Here is a 22,917-nt window from a genome sequence, read left to right as displayed (position 1 = left end):
CTGGGGATCAAACTCAGGGCCTTGTACTTGCCAGGCAGACACTTAAGCTGCTAAGTTTTCTCCCCACCCCTACATGTGATTGAATTTTTTGAGTGTGCGATTGAATGTTTTTAGAATGTGATTGAAGAGTCTCACCTTTGAAAACATGGTGTGGAATGAAAAGAGGCCAGACAGGTAAAAAGGTAGGCAATGTCGCTCCATCCATGTGAGACCCCCAAGGAAGCTCAAATCTAATTATTGGTGACAGCAGATGAGAACTGTTTGTGGCTCAGGGGACCTGGGGATTTTGGGGGAGGGCAGAGATGTTCTTTTATGCAGTGCACAGTGTGTGTGTGTGTGTGTGTGTGTGTGTGTATGTGCGTGTGCACGTGTATACACTGATACATGTTAGGGTGTAGCGGAGGGTGTAGCTCAGTGGTATAAACACTAGCATGTAGTGTATGTAAATTTTGTTGCACTAAAGTTGATTTAATACCCTGTAAGTCCCTGCCATCATAAAACACGTTTACATGGAAGGGTAGGGGCTAGAAGAAACCTTAAGGATCACTTCAATGATTTGTTTTATAGAAAGGGAGTAGGGGCACCCCTGATTGGCCTTGGCAGTGGGGTTGCAGTAGGGCCCGGCACCCCCACCCCCCACTCTCGAGCTTTCCTCCTTCAGCTTACAGGTAGGTGCATAATTCTGGACTGCTCTATTTTGGGGTGACTATTCTGAATTATTTGGTGGAACACTTACACATTCCAGGTACCTGTGGCCCAAGGCTGCCACGCCTCCCCAGGAAGACTGCAAATCCTGTTGCTGCCCAACACCAGCAGAGACCTGGCCAAAGTCCCCGGGTCTGGCTTAGTTCCTAGGCCAGCTCAGCTGACACAGCCCCGCACCGCAGGGCTTATCTCCGCATCCCCTACTGAGGGCAAGTGGATCTCAGATCTCGTGGGCCCAGACACACTCCAAGTTCGTCCACACCCGCTGGGCTCACACACCTGACATATTTCACTGCCATCCAAGCTCTGTGCTCTAGGAAAACAAACTCTTTCAAAGAGGAATAGGTCCCAGAAAGGAGCCACTAGAAAACCACAGAGGGAAGGTAGCCTGCGTCCATGCAGGCAGGCCAGGTCACCCGGAAGAGAGGGATCCACGTGGAACTTCAAAATGAGCTTTCACAAGCCGATTGTGCACTGCCAGATCCTGGAATTCTAGAAAACCACTGGGATGCTAAGTCTAGTCTAAAGCAAGGGAAACAAACAGGGCAGTGACGCCCACAAATGCAAAACTGCAGCCCCTGGAGCTTCTGCCTCCACAGATGGGCCTCAGACGGTCAGTCTTAGTCTGGGAGATGGATGCGAGCTTGGGGACTCTGTCAGTGTCGAGAATTACCCGCATTCTTCAAAGAGCGGATGCTGGTTTAGGGTTTGGGGACTGGAGGATGGAGTCCCTTCTTGGGGGGGAAGGGGGTGGGTTCTGTCTCCTACTCAGATGCACCAAACCAGCCTCCGTGTAGACAGCCTGTCTGCCCTCTCCCTGAGGCTGCAGGAGAGAACTGGCACTCCGGCAGTGACGCCCTACTTGACAGGGACCTTCTCTAAGTCTGAGGGGGAGCAGTGCCCTGACAAGCCTCCTGGGACCACAGAAGGCCTCACTCTCACCCTGTTTCGTGGGGCCTTCATGTCACACTCAGCCCCTGTCCCCAACCATGAGACTCAAGGTTCAAAACTCCTCTCCCCAATATGCATCAGCATTGGCAAAATTCTGCCCTTTACCCTATCGCCCATTATTCCTTGAGTATTTCACGCTGTAGTTTTCTTCTGCTCCTTATACATCTGAAGGTGTTGTCATTAGTGTCGGCAGGGGCTTTTTCCCCTGCTTTTGCCAGCCTTCCCTTTCAGGGCTGCAAACAAAGTGCCAAGCATGTTTCCATAAACCCCTGCTGACTGGAAATGGCCCCTGTATATCCTTGCCCAGGCGCCTTCCTCTTCCTAACCCTTCCAGCTTTTCTCTGTGGGGCCTCCCCTGTAGCAAGCCCTCTTGATTTCTCCTGTTTCTGCTTCCTTGCATCACACACACCCGAGGAAGCAGCTCCCAGGCAGGCCCTGTGTGTACCTTCAAGCACCTGTAGGTCAGCGACGTATTCAACAAACACTACTTAGATGGACCCATGAAGACCCAGCCCAACCTAACAGCCACTCAGTCATCAAGAGAATGAAGGAGCATAATAGAGATGCCAACTAGGCCCAGGCCAGCCCAGCCAGAGCCAGACGCCCTGAAGGGGAACTGGGGTGAGGATGGACCAATATGGGTGGTGGTGGGTCCGCCACCCAGGCCACAGGAAGATTCCTACTCTCAAGGAATTCTTCAATGGCAGAATCTCTTCTGCAGGGTACAGGATGTCCCAGCACACCTGTGCAGTTTAGTGGGCCACAGACACTGCTGTTCTGGTGTGGCATCTCACCAGCGACGAGGCCTGGGCTGTGAACAGCTAGTTGAGCAAAACCAGCACCGAACAGGAATAAGGGAGGGTGAAGGTGGTGAGCAATGTGTAAAAAAAAAAAGAGGGCCGCTGGTACCATGAAGAAATGCGGGACACGACCTCCAGCGGGAAAAGGCTGGGACTGGGCATCTGGGGTGAGGTAGCCTTCTGCTGTGTCCCCTTTCTCTGGGCATTCTACCAGCTCAGCCAGTGCTCTTGGAGGACTGGGCTCTAAGGCCTTCGGAGCTGTTTCTTCCCAGAGCCTTTTTTCCTGTTAGAGCCACCCCGCGCCTCCTCTAGATGCCTGCCCCAGCCCCCAGGAGCTGGTCTGCACCAGCCGACCCTGCCCCAACTACTCAGTGTACATCAGGCACCGTGCTGACTGCTGGGAGCACCCACAGGGCATGTTGGCACCTGCCTCAGTTGGATTCCTAAGCCAGCCTCTACATATCACCACTGACGAGATCCTGAGCTCTGGCTCCCAGAGTACTGGGCAAGAGGAAGAGGCTTGCACAGGTGTGGGAAGGGGGTGGCTAAGGGAGAGAGGGTTCAATGGTTCCCCAACAGATACAAGGCGCAAAGTAGCTCTCTCATGTTTGTTACACCCTGTTGATAGCGCCATGAGGGAGTATCCTCAGCCCACTTCACAGGTCTGGAGGCCAGGGGTCCAGGTCAGAGGCGAATCCTCAGGACCGCATGGCTGTTCTGAGAGAGCAAGCTTATTCCAGTCCAGGTCTCCCTGAAGTCAGAGCCAGTCCCTCTCCACTGTGCCATGCCACCACCTGAGCCAACTACTATAATCAGGTTTCTGGCCATTTCCAGCCCTGGGTGAGAGCCGAACTGCGAGGGAGCCCGTGGCCTCTAGGGTCACAAGGCTTCTCGTCATGGCGCGGGTGCAGGCTGGGTGTCCTTGGTGAGTCCTGCTCCTGCTCCTGCGCCGGCAGGTGGAAGATGAGAACTGCACCTAACAGTCCCCTGGCCTTGTGTTCTCAAGTCTCCGGGCAGCTGGGCTGGCTTCGGGGAAGGGGCTGCCGACTCAGCTGGGCTCTTCCTCGGGCCTCTCGGTCAGTGAGGGTGTGAGGGTCACGAGCCCACTTCCCAGGTTTTCTCTCAGCACAGCCCAGTCATGCAGGAGCATGCAGGAGGGGCCTCCCTCAGGGTCCTGCCATGCAGCATGGATGGCTGGATGGAGACGATCATGAGGTTGAAAGGGGCTTCTGTGTCACCGGGCCTGTGGGCTCACCTACCTGGAGAGACTCCCCACTCTGGAGGCCTTACCTTAAAGAGGGACATTCACACTGAAGCAAACTTGAAAAGAGAGAACACGTACACAAGAGAAGTTTACTCGGCCAGCATTTCCCTCATTGCTTGTGGTGCTCACTGAGGGCGGCTTGGTCTCTGGGGAGGCGGAGCTCTCCCTCCTACACTGGCGACCCCCATGTCGGCGGGGAGGCCCTGGGAGCCATGTCTCACGGTCTACACTTGGGGGGCAAGGAATGGGGGCCAAGAGGAAAGCCAGGAGCAAGCAGAATGTCCCCGAGATCTGTAAGGTCAGATGATCCCTTCACCCAAACACGTCACTCTGTCCTTATCATCCCCAAAGAAGGTGAGCCCACCGGCAGCACCAGAGCCACGTGTGCTGCTTCCACTGGTGATTAGCTAACATCACCGTCCTGCAAGAAAATCCCCCGTGGACATTCCAGGAGACTCTGGGTGGGCATTTTGTTCTGGAACAAAGGCTTCGGCACCAGCCAGGTCGGCTGTCCTGCTCACCTGCCCCCCACCGGTGGGTGCCGCCATCCAACGGCCCCCTCTGTGCACCCCAGCTCTGAAGCCAGATGCCCTCAGAACACAGATTTGAGTACGTGTTGGCATAACGTCCTCGGTAGGCACGGATGGCAGATCACTTGCACAAAATCAGCTCGGTGTGTGGGTGGGTAGAGGGCGGCCAGCAGAGATATACCCTGGAATGTGGAGGACAAATGAGAGGGACCTCTCCATGCTGAAGCAGAGGCCACTGAGAGGTGTCCCGGGTGAGGTCAGGACAAAGAGCAAACCTGAATGCAGGAAACCTAGGGGGAAATAAGGGAAGGGGTCACAGAGGGAGGTCTGTGCGCCAGGGAAACAGAAATCTCAGCTTTGCAAACTCCTCAGGAAGGCAAAAGCCCAGAGGGACCCAGCGAGCTGAGATATGATGGAACACAGCCAAAGGCCAAATTCTGACCAGAAACCTGGACAACCTCCCTATCTTGAGTGGGGCAGGAGCTTCCTGCAGAGGGGTGGGAGGCAGGCCTGGAGCTGTTCTCCTGACGCACATTCAGCCCCGTGGGCAGAGGCAGTGCGCATGTGTGTGGTGGGAGGGCAGGGCCCGGAGCTCTGGACAAACATTCTGCTGTGACTAGGCCTTTCTCATATCCGAGACTGGCTGCTATGAAAATTCTGGCCTCGCCTCTAGCACCAACAAGAGACCCGTTAAATTCCTTCTTCAATCAGACTGGCAGGATATCCCCCCACCAGGTGATGCAGAGAAGCCAGGTGGTACCTACTGAGTAGGTTTCTGGGGGTGGCGGCATCCTGGTGTGAGGGCCCAGGAGCTGCCTCCAGGCTGCAGCCCTTGACTGGCAGGCACCCTGTGGAGGTGTAGTCCCACATGAGGCACGTCGGTGCACCTGCCTTCCTGGCCCCTTTGCACACATGACACCGTCTCCTTGCAACTGCCTCTCCCTGTGGGGTTACTGATGTCTGTGACAGCTGATCGTTCCCTTCCTGCGCTGCCTTCCCTCTGATGCGGACTCTGTCCGAGGCCCAGGATCCCAGGACCTCACACCATCCTAGCCGCTCTATCCCAGGACCGGGCTCTGAGCTAGCTTACTTTGTTCCCTCTGTCACAGCCCTTTCCTCCACAGCTCTCCTAGGAAGGCAACAGATGTGGATTCAAGTTCTATGACACCTCAGCCCTCGGAAAGCCAGGCTCCATGGAGGCCCCGCCCTAGGGGCAGAAGGATGACTTCTGCGGGGTCCTGTCTCACTCCCCAGTGTCTCCCCAGTGACTGCTAGTGGGTGGCATCCTGCCCCTGCTTAGGGAGCACACAAGTGTGCTTGCTGCTGCCACCTGAGCCTGGCACATGCCCTGGGCCCCCGACTTGCTGAGGGGAGGCTTGTAAGCACTTGGTGTGAGTTTTCACACTGGCCCTGCTGGGCTTTCTGAGTCATTGAGTACCTTCAGTCAACTGCACATCTGTTTTTGCCAAACTCTAGCCTACAGGAGCAAAGCTGGCTTCTTGGTTCAGGAAAGAGCATTCCACTTAGGGGCATACTTCTGATAGGAAGGCAGCTACGAGCTACCCTTCTTTTCTAACTTGGGTTTTCTCTTGAGAGAATGCTCAGATCCTGGGGACAGACATGTGATCAGGTATTCAAGGAAAATGAACACAGCTCCGAGGACCTGTAACTGAGTGCCCTGTAGGAACCCATGTGGGTCAGCCGAGTATGACCAGAAAGCCCTGCCCTCGCCCCCCAGCACCATGCCCCATGCATTCTGCTGCCTGACTCTCCTCCCGGCTGAAATCACACCAGCCTAATAATGCCCTCCTTGGAGTCCCTCACACCCCACGATAACCTGAGGATATCACGTTAAGGTCTTGGGGGCACCACAGGTACATGGGCAGAAGGTCTCCCTGGTGATGCCGAGGGCTATCTTTAGGAGCCGAGTGTTGGGGGCATCTGGACGAGACAGGTCCTTTCTCTATGCCACCCTCTCAGAAGGGGCCTTTGCTCTGGGACTTTCAGCCATGGAAGTACTTCCTCCTGCTAGTTCAGGGCTCTTCAGATTCCTGCCGAGTAGCACCACTGCAAGGGGCGGAGGACAGCAGGAAGCAGCCTCCAGGCTGTGTGAGCCTGCACTGGTGAGGTGTGCACCTCCCCCGGGTTCTCTCCGCACTTAGGCCTCTCTCCTGTGTTGTGAGCTCTGCCCAAAGCTCACGCCCATAGTCCTCCCCCACTTCCCTCACGAAGAGGGGCTGGGCGCCAGGTGTGACTCCTTGGAGGTCTGTGCCCTTACTGAGCAGGTCTCACTCGAAAGACAGGAAGTCCCTGTGAAGAACTGCTGGGGCCTCAGAAAGAGCTTAGGGACTGAAGTGTCTCAATGTGACTTCAACCCCAGAGTGTGCAGCTCCACTAGGGCTGCATAAGATCATCCAGTAGAGGCCTCTGACAGTCGAGCTCTTGGCGTCTACCACACTCAGGGAGAGGCTTGTCTATACATCCATATGTTAAAATGGCCTTTGGATGTTACGGCCAGAGCGCTTTCCTCCGTCCTTCCCTCCAAGGGCCTCTCTGCCGACTAGCACACCTGAGCTCCCCTCACGCCCTCGCCGCCCACTTTCCAGACCTCTCTACACCTGATGGGAGGCTGCTTCTCCACCCCCATCTGGCTCAGCCAAACCCAGTGCTCCCTGGGCCTGCTTCAAGGGCTTGTGTTCACCGAGACTCTAGAGGAAGTTCACAGCATCTTGTGGACCCCGATATCTGCTTGGCTTCCGATGGCTTCCTGAGTTTCTGTCGTTTGGGCCTCAGCTCTTTACTTGTGCCTACTCTCCATGTTTCTTGGCATTGATTAACTTAGACGAAATCTACTGTAAATTCACCCTCAGATCTAAGTCTTTAGTTTTTCTTGCTTTTCTGCTAGGCCTCTGGTGAACGACTTTCTCCATTTAGTCTTGTCCTTCATGACCACCCATGGAGGCCCCAGCTATCAGGCAGGAAGGCACATGCAGGGAGGCCTGTGGCAGTGGGGGACATCAGCCTGAGGAGCTGGCACCCAGAACTTTCCTGGGCTTGGCAAGGGGCCCCGGGGTGTGGTTAGGTCAGGGTGCAGGAGAGGTTAACAGAGAAAGATGAATCTACTTCTAGCCTGTCCCAAGCTGTGTGCTCCCCTGCAAAAGCCATGCAAACCAAAGGGGGACACACATGAAGGACGATGACAGGATCAAAACCCAGGCTTGGCGCCTGTGCCAGGCTCATGGCCCATCAGCTGAGGGTCACCTCACAGAGCACTTCTAGGCACAGCGGCACTACGGGTGGTGGCCCCTCGAGGAGAATGGGATTCTTCTCTGCAGATGCGCAGAGCACCTTCTCCATACTTGGTAGTACAGAGGGCTCTGCTCGGCCAGAATGCAGGTCAGTGGGAGTCGGCTGGGTGGTCCTGAGGCTTCCCTGCCTGGGGCCCCTGCCTCGTAGCTCTGGGCTCCTGGCCCATGATCTCCTTGTCACAGTCCCCACCTCAGCTCCACAAGCTGGCCAGCTGGCCTCCAACACTCTCCACCTGGACAGCCGATGGCCTCACTGCATCCTCACTACAAAATTAAGAATTAAGACCCCCTGCACCTACTTCTTCCCACCAGAAGTGCGCTGCCAGGCCTGTGCGCGCCAGCAGAAGGCCACTACCAAGATGTGGTCTTTGTTTTCTGAGACAAGTTCCTCCTCAACCCCTGAGCTCCAGACACCCTTTTTCCCTTGCTGGTGATAGGCATCCCACAAGCCTGTGTCTGACTGAGAGCAGAGGGGCCTCTGCGGAAGGTCCCAGGAAGATGAGCTCCCACAGGTGTCCCCTGGACAGTCAGAGCCTTGACTTCATGCCCCGACTAGTGCCACATGACCACAAAAAGAGTCGTTTTCCTTTAAATGGCTCCTTTAAGAAGAGCCCCATTAATCTACAAGGACACCTTATGTGTCCCCGGACTGGGAGGCCAGCATCATCTGGAGCTATGTGATCCACAGGAGTAAGTAAATGTGGACTGAAGGGAGAGGTTCTTCTCCATGACCACATAACCTGTCATCCTGGCTACTGCCACAGGCTACATGTTTTCAGTCAACACTTAGGCCTGAGAGACCGGCCACAGGGACATCTTTGGCCACTCTGTCTTTTGTCATCATGAAGCAGGCCCTGCTGCCGGGGCGTACACAGTGAGAAGCGAGTGGCCGGCTTGACCGAGGGGCGAGGGCTCGGGACTGACTTACGATTCTCGGCTTGAAGGGCGGCTTGATCTTCTTCTGCTCCAGGAGCACCCAGTCGATCTCCTTGAAAAATGGGTGCTGCTTGATGGCGTCCTCACCATTCTGCGCGGCCACACAGCCCAGACGCTTGTGCGGGTTCTTGGTCATGAACTGCGGGAGGAGGACACAGCACCGTCACCCACAGGTGGCAGGTGGAAGTCAGTGCGGCAGCAGCGCCAGCCACCTCCCAGGCCTGCTTGTGCGCTGTGAGGAGCCCTACTACTCGGAACGCAGTCGCTTGCTGAGGTGCAGCGAGTGCCGGCCACCATTCTAGCTGAAGCAGTGGGGTTCACTTACTTCCTGTTTACCCCATTAGTGCTGGTGCACAAGGGCGGCACTTGAGGCAGAGAGAGGTTAACTAACGGGCACAGGCACACAGCTGGCAAGGTACCGAGCTGAGATTAGGATGGCAGGCTCTGACGAACTCTCAGAATCTCAAGCTGTCACCATCAGACCAACTCATTCACAGTGAGAGGGCAAGGCCACTGGGGCGAGGAGGGACCAGCTACATGTCCTCAGGTAAACGGTCAGATGCACTTCCTGTCTCTCTTCTCTTCCTGGACCTGGCCGCTTGTCACTTTCTAAACCACACTGGCATGCTTCATACTGTTTGGAGGTGTCCTGTGACCCCCATATGCCCAGTGGAGTTCATTAAAGGGGGCAGTGCTGATGCCACACGTCTCTTGCACTGACAGCAGCAATACAACTTCAGCTGAAGTGCTGGCAGGTGGGAACATGTTGGGCAGCCATTCAGAATACAGGCACGCACACGTGGTGCATGCATACACACGCGTGCATGTGCGTGTGCTGTGCGTAGGTGTGCACATGTTCGAGACGAAGCAGTACACTTCACTGGGTGAAAGCTGCACATCTATATCTAAGCAAAGAAACTGGACAGGACAAAAGGCATTCCAGGGCAAATCTATAACAATTGAGTTTCAGGACTCATCGGCAAAGGAGACCTTCTGGGACAGGAAGAGCCTCCTCTCATCCCTGAACCGATGTGCTGGAAAATGGAGTGCAGGGGTGTAGGCTAGATGTTAAGGGGAGGGGGCAGGGGGCAGGGGGCAGGGGGCAGGGGACGGGGCCTGGAGACGCAGTTCCTTTTCCTAATCTTTCTACCAGAGAGGTCACCCCTGCTGCAACACCCTGATGGCCCGCGGTATGTGCTTTTCCATCTGCCTCATAGGACTACTGCCCTCAGAGCCTTGCCAGGCTCGCTGAGCCCCTGCCCCTTTAGCCGCTTGGGCTGAATGCCCCTTTCCAGGCCCAGGGGCTCGCTGAGAACCAGTCAAAAGGCTGTTTCCTCCTGCAGCATGCCCAGATCCTCTCCTCTGTGGACAGGCTGGGTTCTGTGTTTGCTTATACACATTAGAGTTTATCTGAATATCTTTTTCCTTGGCCTGTCTGCTCTTCACAGCACCTGGCTTAATATCTGCCTCTTACTGAGCACCTGGTGAAGTGTAAAGACTCAGCAGGGGCGTGAGGCTGGGCCTGAAGGTGACATGAAGAAGAAGAGAGGCGGCAGGATGGCCACTTACTGTTGCATAGGTTCTGAACCCTAAAATTCTACAATACAAACAGCCAGTGTCACCTTCACACAGGCAGCAGTTCTCAGGGACAGCTCACAGCCACAGTCACAGAAAACCTGCTCTGGCTCTAGAGCCAAGACACAATGTGAGGAAGTGCGGTGTCCCAAGGCCAGGGGAGGAGAAGGCTCCTGCTCACTTCCTCGGTTCTTCCTGCCCCGCCTTCTGGGGTGGGGTGTCTGCCAGGGAGGAACATCCTGGGGAGCCCTCCTGTGCTGCTGGTCTGCTCCGAGATACCACCAGCTAACGCAGAAAGACCGTGGACTGCTCATTCTTTTCGGGTCCAGGTTTCTCAGTCTCAGGGCCACTGTCATTTTGGAGACATACTTGGCTGTGGGGACTGTCCTGCACCTGGGGGGCTGTTTGGGGGACCCCTTGGCTTCCACCCTTTTCATGCTAGTGATCACGGGCCTGGTGCCAAGCTGTGTCAATGAAGACATCTGGAGACATTGCCGAGTGGGTGTGTCTGTGGGGGCTGCACAATCTGTCCTCCTGAAGAACTGCTGGCCTGCGTTATAAGAGAGAAGACATGAGGGGGCTTGGCTGCTGGTCCACAGGAAGGGCACACAGGAAGGTGGCTGAGCCGGTGTCAGGGCCCAGGCAGTGGCCAGCTCAACTGGACGTGGCTCCCTGCTTCCTCAGGTGCTACAGGCTATTCTTGGGTGCCAGATGGGGCTCTGGGAAGTAAAGCAGGAGGAAGTTCCTGTGTCCACCCCTACAGTCACCCAGGAGCCTCAGTGACCTGTGTGGCAGCTGCCCCCACCACAGTTGCAAGGTGGAAGGATAGGCAGAACCAAGGGTACCTGTCTGTTGGGATTCCCCATCCAGAGAAAACAAGATATATGTACAGCCTTCTAACACTTGTAAAAGTAACAATCAACATAGATACCTAAAGAAACTCTGGAAGAATATATTAAAACATCTGTAAAACACAGTCATCCATGGGCTTGGGGGTGCAGGAAATGGGCAGATAAAAATAAGGACAGTGTCTCAGTTACTCTTTTCTCGTTGCTGGGACAAATACCCTCCACTCAAAATGAAGGAAGGAAAGGTTTATTTAGCTCACAGTTAGTGGAGGTTTCAGTCCATACTCAGCTGGCTCCAAGGCAGAGCTGCACATGGCAGAGAGCAAACTTTCAAGTCGGCAGCAAAGAGCAGAGAGCAAAGGGAGTGGCAGCTGCTCAGGGAGCTAGCTAGCCCCTCTCCTCTCCTTACACTGTGTTGCAAATTACCTGCCCCAGGGCAGGTGCAGCATCCACACCCACAGTAATCAATCAAACTCCAGAAGCCATTCTATGACGGTAAGAGACTTTGGAAGGACAACTAGACACAAACTGTTGCAGACAGGATGGAAAACTTTTTGATATATCTGTTTTTGAAGTTTTTCCTCTTTTAAAGACCATGTGACTAGGTGTAGAAACACAGCTACGGAATCCTGAGGCAGGATGGTCACCATGAGTTTGAGGCCAGCGTGCGCCACATACCAAGTTCAAGCTTAGCCAGAACTACATAGCGAGATCCTGTTTCAAAACAAACAAACAAGTGAGTATATCACCTATTCAAATAAGCAAGAAAGTAATGAAGTAAGTAAAATCTTAGTATATCAACTAGGAGAAGAGCATTCAGGGTGAGAAGTTGGGAGACTAGTCCTATGGCAGGTTCCTCCCTGCTGGATGGTGTGGGGCATCCTCCTCAGCCAAGACTCAGCTTTCCTGGAGGAAAGCCAACCTGGAGGAGTTGGACAGCGTTAGGCTGCAGGGCCCTTTTTGGATACTGGGAGCCCAGCGCACCTGCCCTCCAAGGATTGTGTCAGTCTCAGGTCTGCACTGCTCTCTGTGATGAGGGGTAGGAGGCAGGAGAGACGCTCTTCGGCCTCCTAGAACACACCGAAGACTAAGGGAGGTGGAGAAAGCACCAATAATTCCCCCAAACAATTCACTGAGATTGGCATGGGTTATGGTTTAGGTCTAAAATGCCCCCCATGCATTCAGAGGCGGGGCTTTTGGAAGGTGACTGGGTCATGGGTGCTGTAAACATCACTTGGTTATTACATGGATGGGTGCACAGCCGCAGGTGCTGCCAGGAGGTCGGTGGCTGGAAGTGGGTCACTGGGGCCTGACCGGAAGGGCTCATTCTTGGCCTGGTTCCACTCTTCTTGTTCCCTGGCTGCTGTGGGCTGGGCAGGGGTTCTCAGCCTGGTTCTTCCACCATGCCCGTTCTGCCTTAGAAAGTGCAGATGATCTCAACTCATAGCTGTGGGCTTGACCCATGGACACTGGGAGCCAAAAACAAGCCTCTCCTCCTTTATGTAGCAGGCGTTTACCAGGGACTTGGCCTCGCCCCTACCCTCCTAAAATGGGTTATGGTGAAGCCTTAAAGAAAGAGACAAGTTCTGGGGGATTTGGGAAGGTCAGAACTCTTGAGGAGTAAAGACCAGGAGTTCTCCAAATCAAAGTATTTATAAGGTTTCCATGGGTCTGGGGTGCAGAACGTAAAGGGTACAAAAGCCCACGAAAGAAGCTAGCACAAAGGCAGTAACTTTCGCTAATTAAGAGAGCCGGTCTAGGCTGACATTTAGAGCAGCAGCCAAATGGCTGCAGCTGCAGCCTTTATCTTACAGGAATGGAACCGGAGCCATGTGTCCTCAACTGCAGCTTTGTCTTGTCCTCTGAGGGGTCACAGTATCACAGACCAACACAGGCCTCCACTAGGACTGGTGGCACAGAGGTTCGTTTCTAGCACAGTGGCCACCATTCTCCAAGCAGGTCCCCTAGGCCTGGGACAGACTCATAAACAAACACGGAAAGCCGATTGATGAATTCCAAATCCTGCTCAGAGCCACTTTGTAGTGGTCTATGTCAGGTATTAGGTGTTTTGTCCCAGGGATGGGGAAGCGACTCATCCAGGCAGAGGGCAGGCAGAGAGTAGCCAGGGCAGGCCAGGCCACAGAGGTCCAAGAACTCATGCATGGGCGAGTGTGGCTCGCCCACCACTGAGGGGACACTAAGTGGTGGATGGGGCCCATGTGGGACCTGGGACCACACTGAAATTCCAGTCTTTCTCTGACCACAGTGTGCAGTTGTGCCTAGTTTTTAAAAGGGCATGAGGCAGGGGATGCTAAGTGCAAAGGTGACAAGGAGGCCCAGGGTTCCCCAAGGGACCAGGGAGTGGCTCATGGGGGGGAATGACAGGAAGATGGAGAACAGTAATCAGAAGGGAACATTTTTGGAGGGGCATGGATTCTAATGGACTAAATGTGGAGGGAGAGGACGAGGTCATGGTGTGCACACATCCTCCTGTGCAGGCCAGGGGGGCGCGTGGGGACAGTCACTGAGCCTAGGAGCATGGAAGTGACTTGGGAGCTGTAGAGCAGATTAAGGGTGATGAGTATGACGTCAGCTTGGGCTGCGATGAGTGTGGGGGTCCGGGGATGACACACACCCCTAAGCTGCAGGGCTGACTGGCACTGGGCAGGGCATGTCCCAGAGAAGGAGGGAGCGTCAGGCTGCAGAGAGAATGGGGGTGGGGCCAGGGTGGAGGTGGAGGGCTCAGGGCTCGTCCTGGGGAGGAGGTGGCAGTGGCTGGAATGTGTCCACCTAGGGACCAGACAGGTGCTAAAGGGTGACGCTAGCAAGCAGGGGTTGAAGACTGGCTCCCAAGGTGCTCCTGAGGCCTCTTTGCTCCCCTGGTCCTTCTGATTAAATGAGTCATAATCATTTGCCGTATAGGAAGTTTTGAATACAGGCCTAGGTTTCAGGCTAAAGAAAGCCAGGACTGAGGTGACATCTGCACTGCTACAGAGTAGCAGGTGGCTGTACCGGAGGAGTGGATACCCTGAGATACGCACGGGCTGCCCTGAACTCTGCCCCCGCGTTTGGGTTGCCTGCCCCATCACCGCTTGGCCCCTGGGGGCCTTCAACCGCATCTGCAGTGAGAAGTGCTCAGCACCGGGGAGCTCTCGCAGGGAGCCCGCCTTCCAGGCTTCCACCAGTGCTGAGCACCCTGCGCACGCTGGGCTCTCGGCCGCGGGGTTCCTCTGTGGAGCGAGCTGACCCCGTTCCTGCCCTCAGGAGCTAACTTCCTTGTGCAAGGAAACAGGCGGTAAACATAACATAGCGCACCCAGGGTGTCAGAGGAGGCACAGCCGTCATGGGTAAATGCAGCAGAGCGAGGGGCCCAGGCAGGGGCAGGCTCTGCGCTTTCAAGGAACTTTCCTGAATGAACCTCACTGTGAGTGTGCTACAGAGCCAGTGCTTGAAAGCATCCACATGGAAGGGCCACAGCAAAGGGGACACAGAAGCCCCGTCATAACTGCCAGAGCAGGCCGCCGCGGTGCCAATGGGCCACGAGGCAGGGAGGTGCAGTGGAGCCTGGGAACAGCGCTGGCGGCTTCCAGAGCCGGGTCCTGGCAGCCTGGGCAGGCTGGGTGAGGCTGAGGTCAAACAACAAACAGATGGTGCAAAAGAGACAGAAAGTACAACAATGTGAAGATTTCTGAACGCTCTCATAGGACGACCTATCATCTGTGACAGTGACACAGCTTCTCTGAAAGGTGCACACATAAACAGCTAAATACTGGGGGCCATGGATCCGGAGTGGACACCTTTCCTGTGACGCTGTCATGGACTCAGATGGGAAATGTCCCTGCCATCTTCCTTCTACTCTTCCCCACTGCAGACAGGCCCCATGTGGCACAGAAGGAGGATCCCACTGGAGTGTAAGGGCAAAGGGGGTGACACACGGGTTGGATTTGCCTCTGAGAGGTGGGAGACATTGTTGCAGGGAGCACACACGCAGTCCCTTTCCCCAAGAAGAGCAATTGTCCCAGGCCTCACTCTGAGCAGTACGTTTGAGCCCAGCCTGAACTCCACAGTAAGGAGAGTCGGGAGAGAGGCAGAGGAAGGTGTGCGTGCGTGTGTGCGTGTGTTCCAGGGAACAAAGCCCCAGACAAGGGCAGTGACTCACAGCCTTCAGGATGCTGACAGCCTCCTTGCTGAGCCAGACAGGGTAGAGCACATCGTCGTGGAGGATGGATTCAAACAGGTCGTCCTCGTTGTCGGCCTCAAAGGGGGGCTGCCCAGCCATCATCTCGTACATCAGCACCCCGAGGGCCCACCAGTCCACGGAGGGGCCATACTCCAGCTCCTGCAGGATCTGTTCAGGAAACAGGCAGCATCAGGGGCTGCCCAAGACGGGTCCCCAGCCAGATCCCTGCCGCGAATGCTGCACCTTCATGTCCAACTTGCTCCTCCAGGGAGCAGAGCCCAGTGTTCCTCAAAGTTAAAACCAGCACATTCAGTGAGAAGTGAGGTTGGAGACTTCGTTGGACGCCAACTATCCAGAGTAAAAATCTAGTATGGGGGAAACACCTTCCCTTGCGTACCAGATGAGGTCTCTGACTTGGATTTAGAGGCAATTTTTTTTTTTTTTTTTTTTTTTTTTTTTTTTTGGTACCGGGATGGAGCTCAGGACCTTGCACTTGCCAGGCAGGCACTGTGCCACTGAGCCATCTCCCTGGACCTAAAACCACACATTCTGACACTAGAATCAGGGTTAAGGGAGGAAGCAGTCTGAGAGAGACACAGCCTCCCACCTTACAGGTAGCCAGCATGCAGAGGTGGCCAGAGCCATAGTCTTCCTTCAATGGTGTCAAAGTTAAATTGACCCCAGCCCTGTGCTCCTGGGAAGGAAATTACAGAAAAGTCTCCCCCGCTCCTTGTGTTGCACCCACCAACGACCACCGTGCTCCTGTGCAGCCCCAGAATGGGTGCCCTGAGACAGTCCCCAGCCTCACATTTACCTGCCTTTTAAAGGCCCCAGAGCGCCGCTTCTTCCAGGCCAACCTCACACGTGAGTGTTTTCTCTACTCTCATAGCCAGAATCACATTATCTCCTTGACTGACTGGTGTGTTTGGTCTTTGACATGGTTGCTGGTCTTACTAATGCTCTGTCGCTCTTTTTTCCTCTGGCCAAATGTATAGATAGACTCAAAGTCACTTAGATTAAATGTATACATGACTACTACTAAATGTCCTTCTAGAGTAATCCTGGAACGCTTGGGACTAAAGAGGAAGACTCAAGGCCCAAGTTTAACAAACAGGCATGGCTTAGGAAACTTCTCATCCTGGAGTTGAGAAAGTAGGCTCTGTGTCGTCAGGGGCTGGCACCCCACTTGCTTCACACTTTTGGGCCCTTGGCCCGGTGGGTAGGGTGCCATGCCTGAGACGTGGGATCCCCCATCCTACAGAGCCAGAAAATCTGCTCTGTTCAAAAGCCAAATGGGGTTCCTCCCCATCTTAAAAGATCCAGCAGCTCCGATGGCTCCTCATGGCTTCCTGGCACCACCAGTTTCTGTCCTTTAAGGTCATGGTCACACCCTGTCTCCCTCAGAAAGCCTCCCCAAGTAGTACAGCTCTTTCTCCTGATACCCTCAGACCCTGCCGGTCCCAAAGTTTGCAGGCACATCACATACATTACTGAATCTTACTTTTTTCATGCCCAGCTGTGTCCCAGGGGCGTCACTAACGTCCCAAAGAGTAAGGGCTCCAGCACGCTTCTGGGCCTACCACTGTGCCCAATCCATCACAGACACTGGAGAGAGCCAGCATTCTTGTATCACAGTGCATATCTTCCTGGATGTTCTCACTATCCCTGGGCGCAGGGCGTGCCAGGTACTAAGGGCCACCCTCTAGCCTCAGGAAGTCAGGATGCCTGGGGTGCTGGTGTGATGAGACCACCTGCAGGAGGCCTGTCTTGGCTCAGGCTGGGTGTGCTATGGAAACCACAGGGTGGCCCCCTCCACCCTTCCCGGGGCCCCTTCGATAGCCCAGCTGCTTTAGGTAACATCTTCTGTAAAATTCCTTTTAGGCTTGGCCCTCATTCGTTGCTTCCTATTTGCTTTGTCAGCAATGGAGATGGTGAAAGGGGCAAGGCTTCGCATGCTGTGCAGGGCCCCTGGCATGGCAACCAACGCCTTGATGGGGCAGAGCTGGGGCAGGCGATGGGAGCAGGTGTTGGGGCCTGGTGACGCCAGGTGTGGCCGGCGCTGGCAGCCACTTCCCAGCGAGCAGGGCCCCACATGGAGAACAGGGAGGGGCATCAGAGTTCAGCCAGGGGTACAGGTGGGAAGAGAATCCCTGGGCAGAGCTGGTACTGCAGCAAGTGGCTCTGGTTTCAGGGTCGGCCTCTCCTGTTTGAACAGAGGCTTATGGCTCTTGCAGCATTCCCACGGGTAATCGCATTAGGTTCTCAGCACAGCTTACCCAGATGGGAAAGGCAGGCACCGTGTTTCCAATCAGGAAGAGGATGAGGCTGAGGCTCAAAAATGCCTCATGACCTCACCAAGGGCACATGGGGGCATTCTGGTCCAGTCTGTCCTTCTCAAGACTGTTCTTCATGCCCTACTATACAACCAACGGCAAGGACAGTGACCCAGCCAGTGTTCACTGAGGGCCAAGCACTGGGCTAGGCACGGTAGAGGCCACATTTCATGTCAATTTTCCCTCTAGTCCTTGATAAGGGTGGCAATGCCTTGCTGTATCAGCTGTTCCTTGCCTGTCACAAGACCAGAGATGGTTTGCCACTCCTGGTGTCCTAGCGATTCTGCACATGGGCGGGAACGACAGAGCAGGAAGGAAGAGTCCCGGGCCACCCTGTAAACAGACCTCAGGGCCTCCTTGTGTGGAAGCCAGTGGGTGTGTGGTTCATTGTAAAGTGAACATCTGTCTTGGCCAAGATCTAAACTACTGCCCCAGGCTGTCAACACTGACCCAGGGATCAACTCACACAGGGACAAGAATGGGGCAGTTCTCCTGACAGAAAACACGAGGCAGATGAGAAAAGTGAGCAAGTGGAATGGCCTCACTTTCACTTATTTCCCTTAAAGAGTGAATTTGTGGTACTTCCACTAGGGGAACAAGTTACCAGGGAAGCGGCCACCTTTCAGATCCCTTACAAGACAAAAGTTCTGAAGAAAATTTACCCACTACAATTCGCCATCCCTATGATGCACTTGAGACCTGTTTAGGGCCCCAATGTGTTTCCAGGTCTGTGAAGACCCTCAGTCATCTGCCCCTTGCTCTCTGCTTCATCTGCACTTTTGTGGCCTGCCTTTTTCCTGGGACATATCTGATGAGGACCCTCCTCTGAGGGAACGCTGACTGGGCCAAAGATCCCACAGAAAGGCTACTTTCCTGGGTCCTTTAGTCTAATCTCATTCATTACTATAAGCACTATGAAACCCTGTTTATACTATGCTACTTACCTTCCCAGAAAAGGCCAGTTTCACCCCTTGGTTCTGGTTATGTTAAAAATGTCACAAGTTCTCATTGATCCATTCATCCATCCATCCATCCATCCATCCATCCATCCATCCATCCATCCATCCATCCATATATCCATCGAGTCATCCATCCATCCATCCATCCATCCATCCATCCATCCATCCACCCATCCGTTGATCCATCCATCCATCGATCCATCCATCCATCGATCCATCCATCCATCGATCCATCCATCCATCCACCCATCCACTGACCCATCCATCCATCCATTCATCCATCCACCCACCCACCTACCCATCCATCCATTCATTGATCCATCCATTCAACAAATCATTACTAAGACCCAGACCTGCAAGTTGGGTCCCAGGAGTACCCAGATCAGAAACACAGACTTGGTCTCAGAAATATTCAGAGCCCTGGGATACTGAACTTCCTCCCTACCCTAGCTCTGTTCCACTTCTCATCTTTGCCCCCTTTAGGCCAAAGGAAATCTTTACTCTTTACACCTAACTCATCCTCCAGGTGTTTCAAGAAGCCTTTCTTGATCCCTGATGATACCATCTTGTTTATTATATTATTATGCTTAATTACTTGTTCCTGTATCAGTTACTTCTTCTAAACCAAACAATCCTTGAGATGGGGACCTATATTGGTTTGTGTCTAGCAGGTGCTCAAACAACGCCCATTAGAAGAAAGGAAGTCTGAATGTGCTAACACTTTCCACCATGGACAGTGCTTAACAGGCCTGGCACTTCCTTCTGCTCCTACACCCATGAAGATCACTTGGATTAAACTGGTACAAAGAAGCAGGGCTGTGAGTGACCCATAGTAGGTATCTCCTGACTTGGGCAAGACTGACTTTCAGGGTCTCAAAGAAAACACTTCGTGATGAACAACATAACCAAACAGCTTTCACACCAGGTAGCTCAACAGTGAGGATAAATATGAACATCTGTGCTCTGTTTATAAAGCCCTCCTCTTGTTCCACCCTGCACGTCCACTATGGAGAAGAGCCTCCAAGCTGGACATGGCAAAGGATTCCTCATGAAGGCCGAGAAAGCTAATGGATGCCATGTTCAATGCTCTTTCTTTATTTGGATCATTAAGAAGTGAAAGCAGGGATACAAGCCAACACACTGCTCCCAGTCCTAGGTGCACTGGTGGTTCTGGCGAGGATGGAAGTGCTGTTCCATCTGTCCAGATGTGGGTGATACCTATCACTTTCAGTTCACCATCTTTCATCACTACCATATCCTTATGGAAAACGAGCAAGCCTTTCACCTTCCTGTTTCCACATCCTAGAATCCACCCTGGTCTTCCAGAGCCTGCAGTAAGCGCCACTGGATGACCACAGTGTGCAGGATGGCCCCCTGCCTCAGTCCCGGCACCAGGGCGAGGCGGACCTCCGCGTGTGGTTCTTACCTCGGGAGCTATGTAGTCAGGAGTGCCACAGAACGTGGTGGTCGTCACGCCATTCAGAATGCCCTCCTTACACATCCCAAAGTCCGCCAGCTTGCAGTGGCCTTCTGCATCTAGGAGGATGTTGTCCAGTTTCAAATCCCTGAAAGACAGGCCCGGGCCACATGGTTATTGCCTCATTCATCTTGACAGGATCTTCTCAAGCTACAGAGATGTGTACATGTTCAAGGAGAATCTCCAGAAAAGAAAGGTCTGCAGGAGGCTTGATCTACCGATCCCAACCCAACCTCAGCCTAAGGGCTCTCTGCCGCGCTGGCTAGCCCCGAGCAATCAACTCCCAATGGGACATGGACTTGCCTCACCATGAGGAAAGCTCCCATAACCCAGGAATATGTCAAGACGCTAACATTTTAATAGATTAAAGTAAGTTATTTAGATGCTGCTGGAAGAGACAACAGCTGCTTATCCTTCCTCCTTTTTAGTTAACGAGATGAGGGCTCTAGGCTGACACACATCATCAGGGAAGTGGCTGACATCACCTAGGAATCAGGTGCTTCTCTGCCAGGCACGCGCTGTGGGGCTTTGGGCGGAGAGACCATGGCAAGTTGGTGAAGGCAGGGAGGGCTTCTCAAGAAAAGCTTGCCAGGGGGGCTAACTCTGGATAAACTAGGAAGAGGGAAGGAGAGGGAGAGGAGGCAAAAGCAGAAAGGTGGTGCGGAGGGCAGAGCACTGGGTCCTGGGCAGAGAACAGCCAGGCAAGACAGGCAAGTTGGAATCAACCCGCACGAGCCCTGACACCAGGGAGAGGGCTTTAAAATCTGCATCAGGAGCAATGTGGCCCTGCCACAGAGCACAGGGCGGGTTGTCAGCCTTTAGGGGCAGAAGGCTGAGACAAGGCGGGCCTGCTGCAGGAGGAAAGGCCCTCTCGGGCCCAGATGGCTCCGTGCAGGAGGTGAGAGCCGGGGCCATGCTGCCCCAGCCAGGGCGGCTCCCTTGTGGCCGGTCTGACACTTTGGGTTCTATGTAATGTCTTATGCAAAATCTGAGGTTTCAGGGAAGAATGTCCTTTCCACCCAAGCTTACAGGCCCCAGGCCTGGGCATGAAGAAGAATCCAGACTATCTTAGGGAGATGCCCATTCTGGGCCTCCTCAGCAGCCACTTCGGGCTGGGGGAGCCTTGTAAAGAACGCCATTCCCCTGCATGCCAGTCGGGAAGGGCTGTGCTCAGGAGCTCGCTGCCATCTGGCCTGGGACTCCAGCCACTGCTGGGACCCGTGCCTGAGTGCAGAGGGGGCGCAGAGAGCATCTCAGGGCTGCCTGCCTCATGCCCCGGGCCGTGCTTCTGCTGACAGACAGACACTCTGAGAAAAAAAGAAACCATCCAATGTGCCGCTCTAAGCAAACGCCTGCAAACTTCGAAAAGAATACTGAGGCCAACCAAGCCCAGCGCCCGAGGCCAGGCTCCCTGACTCGCTCGCTGACTGTGGCCACGGCTCAACTCTGGCTGGGGGTGGGGAAGCGGGGACAGATGCTGAGCTAGGACCCAGGCAGCAAGGACTTTGCCACGAGCTGTGGCACGGCTCTGGTCAAGTCACCTTGCTGGGCTGTTTCCTGATCTGTCGGACTGGGATAACACGCCACTTGTAGGCTTGCTTGAAGGACTAGTGGGACGGAGTGTGTGAAGCTGAAGGTCACTGACACCGCTCCCTTCACTTCCTTGAGGAGTCTGAGTGAGGCAGGGGAGTCCCGTCTGTCTACCTGCCAATGTGCCCCCAACGGCAGGCTGACCCTGGGCCTGGTTGAGGTACATGCCCCTTGATGCCCTAGAATCCTCCACTGTCTTCCCATGGTTCACACAGCAGGTGTGGCAATCAATGAGAGTTCTAATTGCCGAAGTAATAAGAACCACGCTCCTGTACATGCCAAGCATCTCCTGACTTAAGGCCACGCTCTCGTCCTGAACACCACACTCTTGGCTGCTGCGCCAACCCTGCGGAAGCAGGAGGAAGGTAGTGCTTCTCTCAAGGCACCAGGATCTCCTGCTCCAAAAGCCAGTGTCTCACCCGTGTCTCCCTCTACTACCTTGACAGGGGTTGACTCTTGCAGGGCCAGTCACCACCCCGACCGGACAGAGGCCCAGGCCTCACGCCTCATCACAGGCTCACACAAAAGGAGACTATTCTGAAGGTCTCAAACCAGCTGAGGCTGCCTGTGACTGTGGCTGTGACACTGAGCACCCTGGGACCATCAGGCATGGCCCCTCGCTCTGCTCAGGCTACCTGCTCTCTAGAGGGAGGCTGAGGACAGCTCCTCCCTGCTTCTGGCTGCCCTCTGCCTCCTCTTGCATGGGTGTGGATCACTCACCATCACTTTGCATCCTGGCCTCGCTTCTTGCAGAGGAAGAAGGCGGCCTGGCTGACCGTCCAGTGTGCCCATGCAGAGTGCACACCTGGCAGAGTGCGTCTGTTCTGTAGGGACTATGCAGGCTGCTGCCCTCAGCTGTGGCCCAGAGAAGCCCCAGAGCGGGATATTCCCTCCCCCACCCTCCCACCAATACTTGAAACCCACCCCCTCCATCCAATCCCCGCATCTGCTCAACTGCTCCAAAACCTTAACCTCACACAAACCCAAATCCACAGATGAGCTAGTGATTTCTGTTTCTTTCCTCTGTGATAAAGTCACAAGGAGTGATGAACTGTGTGGTGAATGTTCACAGTAAGACATCTGTGACAGCGACAGACAATCTGCCTTCTGCACAGCAAGGGAAACGTCAGTAGAGTGACGAGATGACCTGCAGAACGGGGAAGAGGTTGCCGGCCATTACTCAGACACAAGACTACTATCTAGAACATAGGAAGAGCTCAGAAGATGAGACCACCCAATTAAAAATTAAGTGAAATAGACGGTTCTCAGACGAAGTGCAAATGGCTAACAAACATTAAAAATATCCAACAGCCCTGGCCATGAGAGATGATAAGCACATTAATTAATAGTAAAGCTTCATCCTGTACCTTAGAGAGAGAGGCAAATTAAGAAAGAACAGCAATCATCAAGAAATCGGCTCACAACAGTTGAAAGAATTAACTGGGACCTGCTCTTACTCAG

General features: G+C 54.2%; 1 protein-coding gene across 1 annotated transcript in view; it reads right to left on the bottom strand.

Moving 5' to 3' along the window:
* Prkce (protein kinase C epsilon) overlaps positions 1 to 22,917 on the bottom strand; it is a 503,843-nt gene that overhangs the window by 16,065 nt on the left and 464,861 nt on the right. Inside the window, exons 12-14 of the mRNA XM_012513910.2 lie at positions 19,816 to 19,954; positions 15,077 to 15,265; positions 8,487 to 8,633 (exon numbers count right to left, since the gene is read on the bottom strand). Coding sequence (XP_012369364.1) covers positions 8,487 to 8,633; positions 15,077 to 15,265; positions 19,816 to 19,954 — 475 coding nt within the window. The remainder of the gene's footprint in view (positions 1 to 8,486; positions 8,634 to 15,076; positions 15,266 to 19,815; positions 19,955 to 22,917) is intronic.

Source organism: Octodon degus, unplaced genomic scaffold (assembly GCF_000260255.1).
Source record: "Octodon degus isolate 3935 unplaced genomic scaffold, OctDeg1.0 scaffold00020, whole genome shotgun sequence".
Lineage (NCBI taxonomy): Eukaryota > Metazoa > Chordata > Mammalia > Rodentia > Octodontidae > Octodon > Octodon degus.
This window is presented reverse-complemented; position numbering and strand designations above follow the sequence as displayed.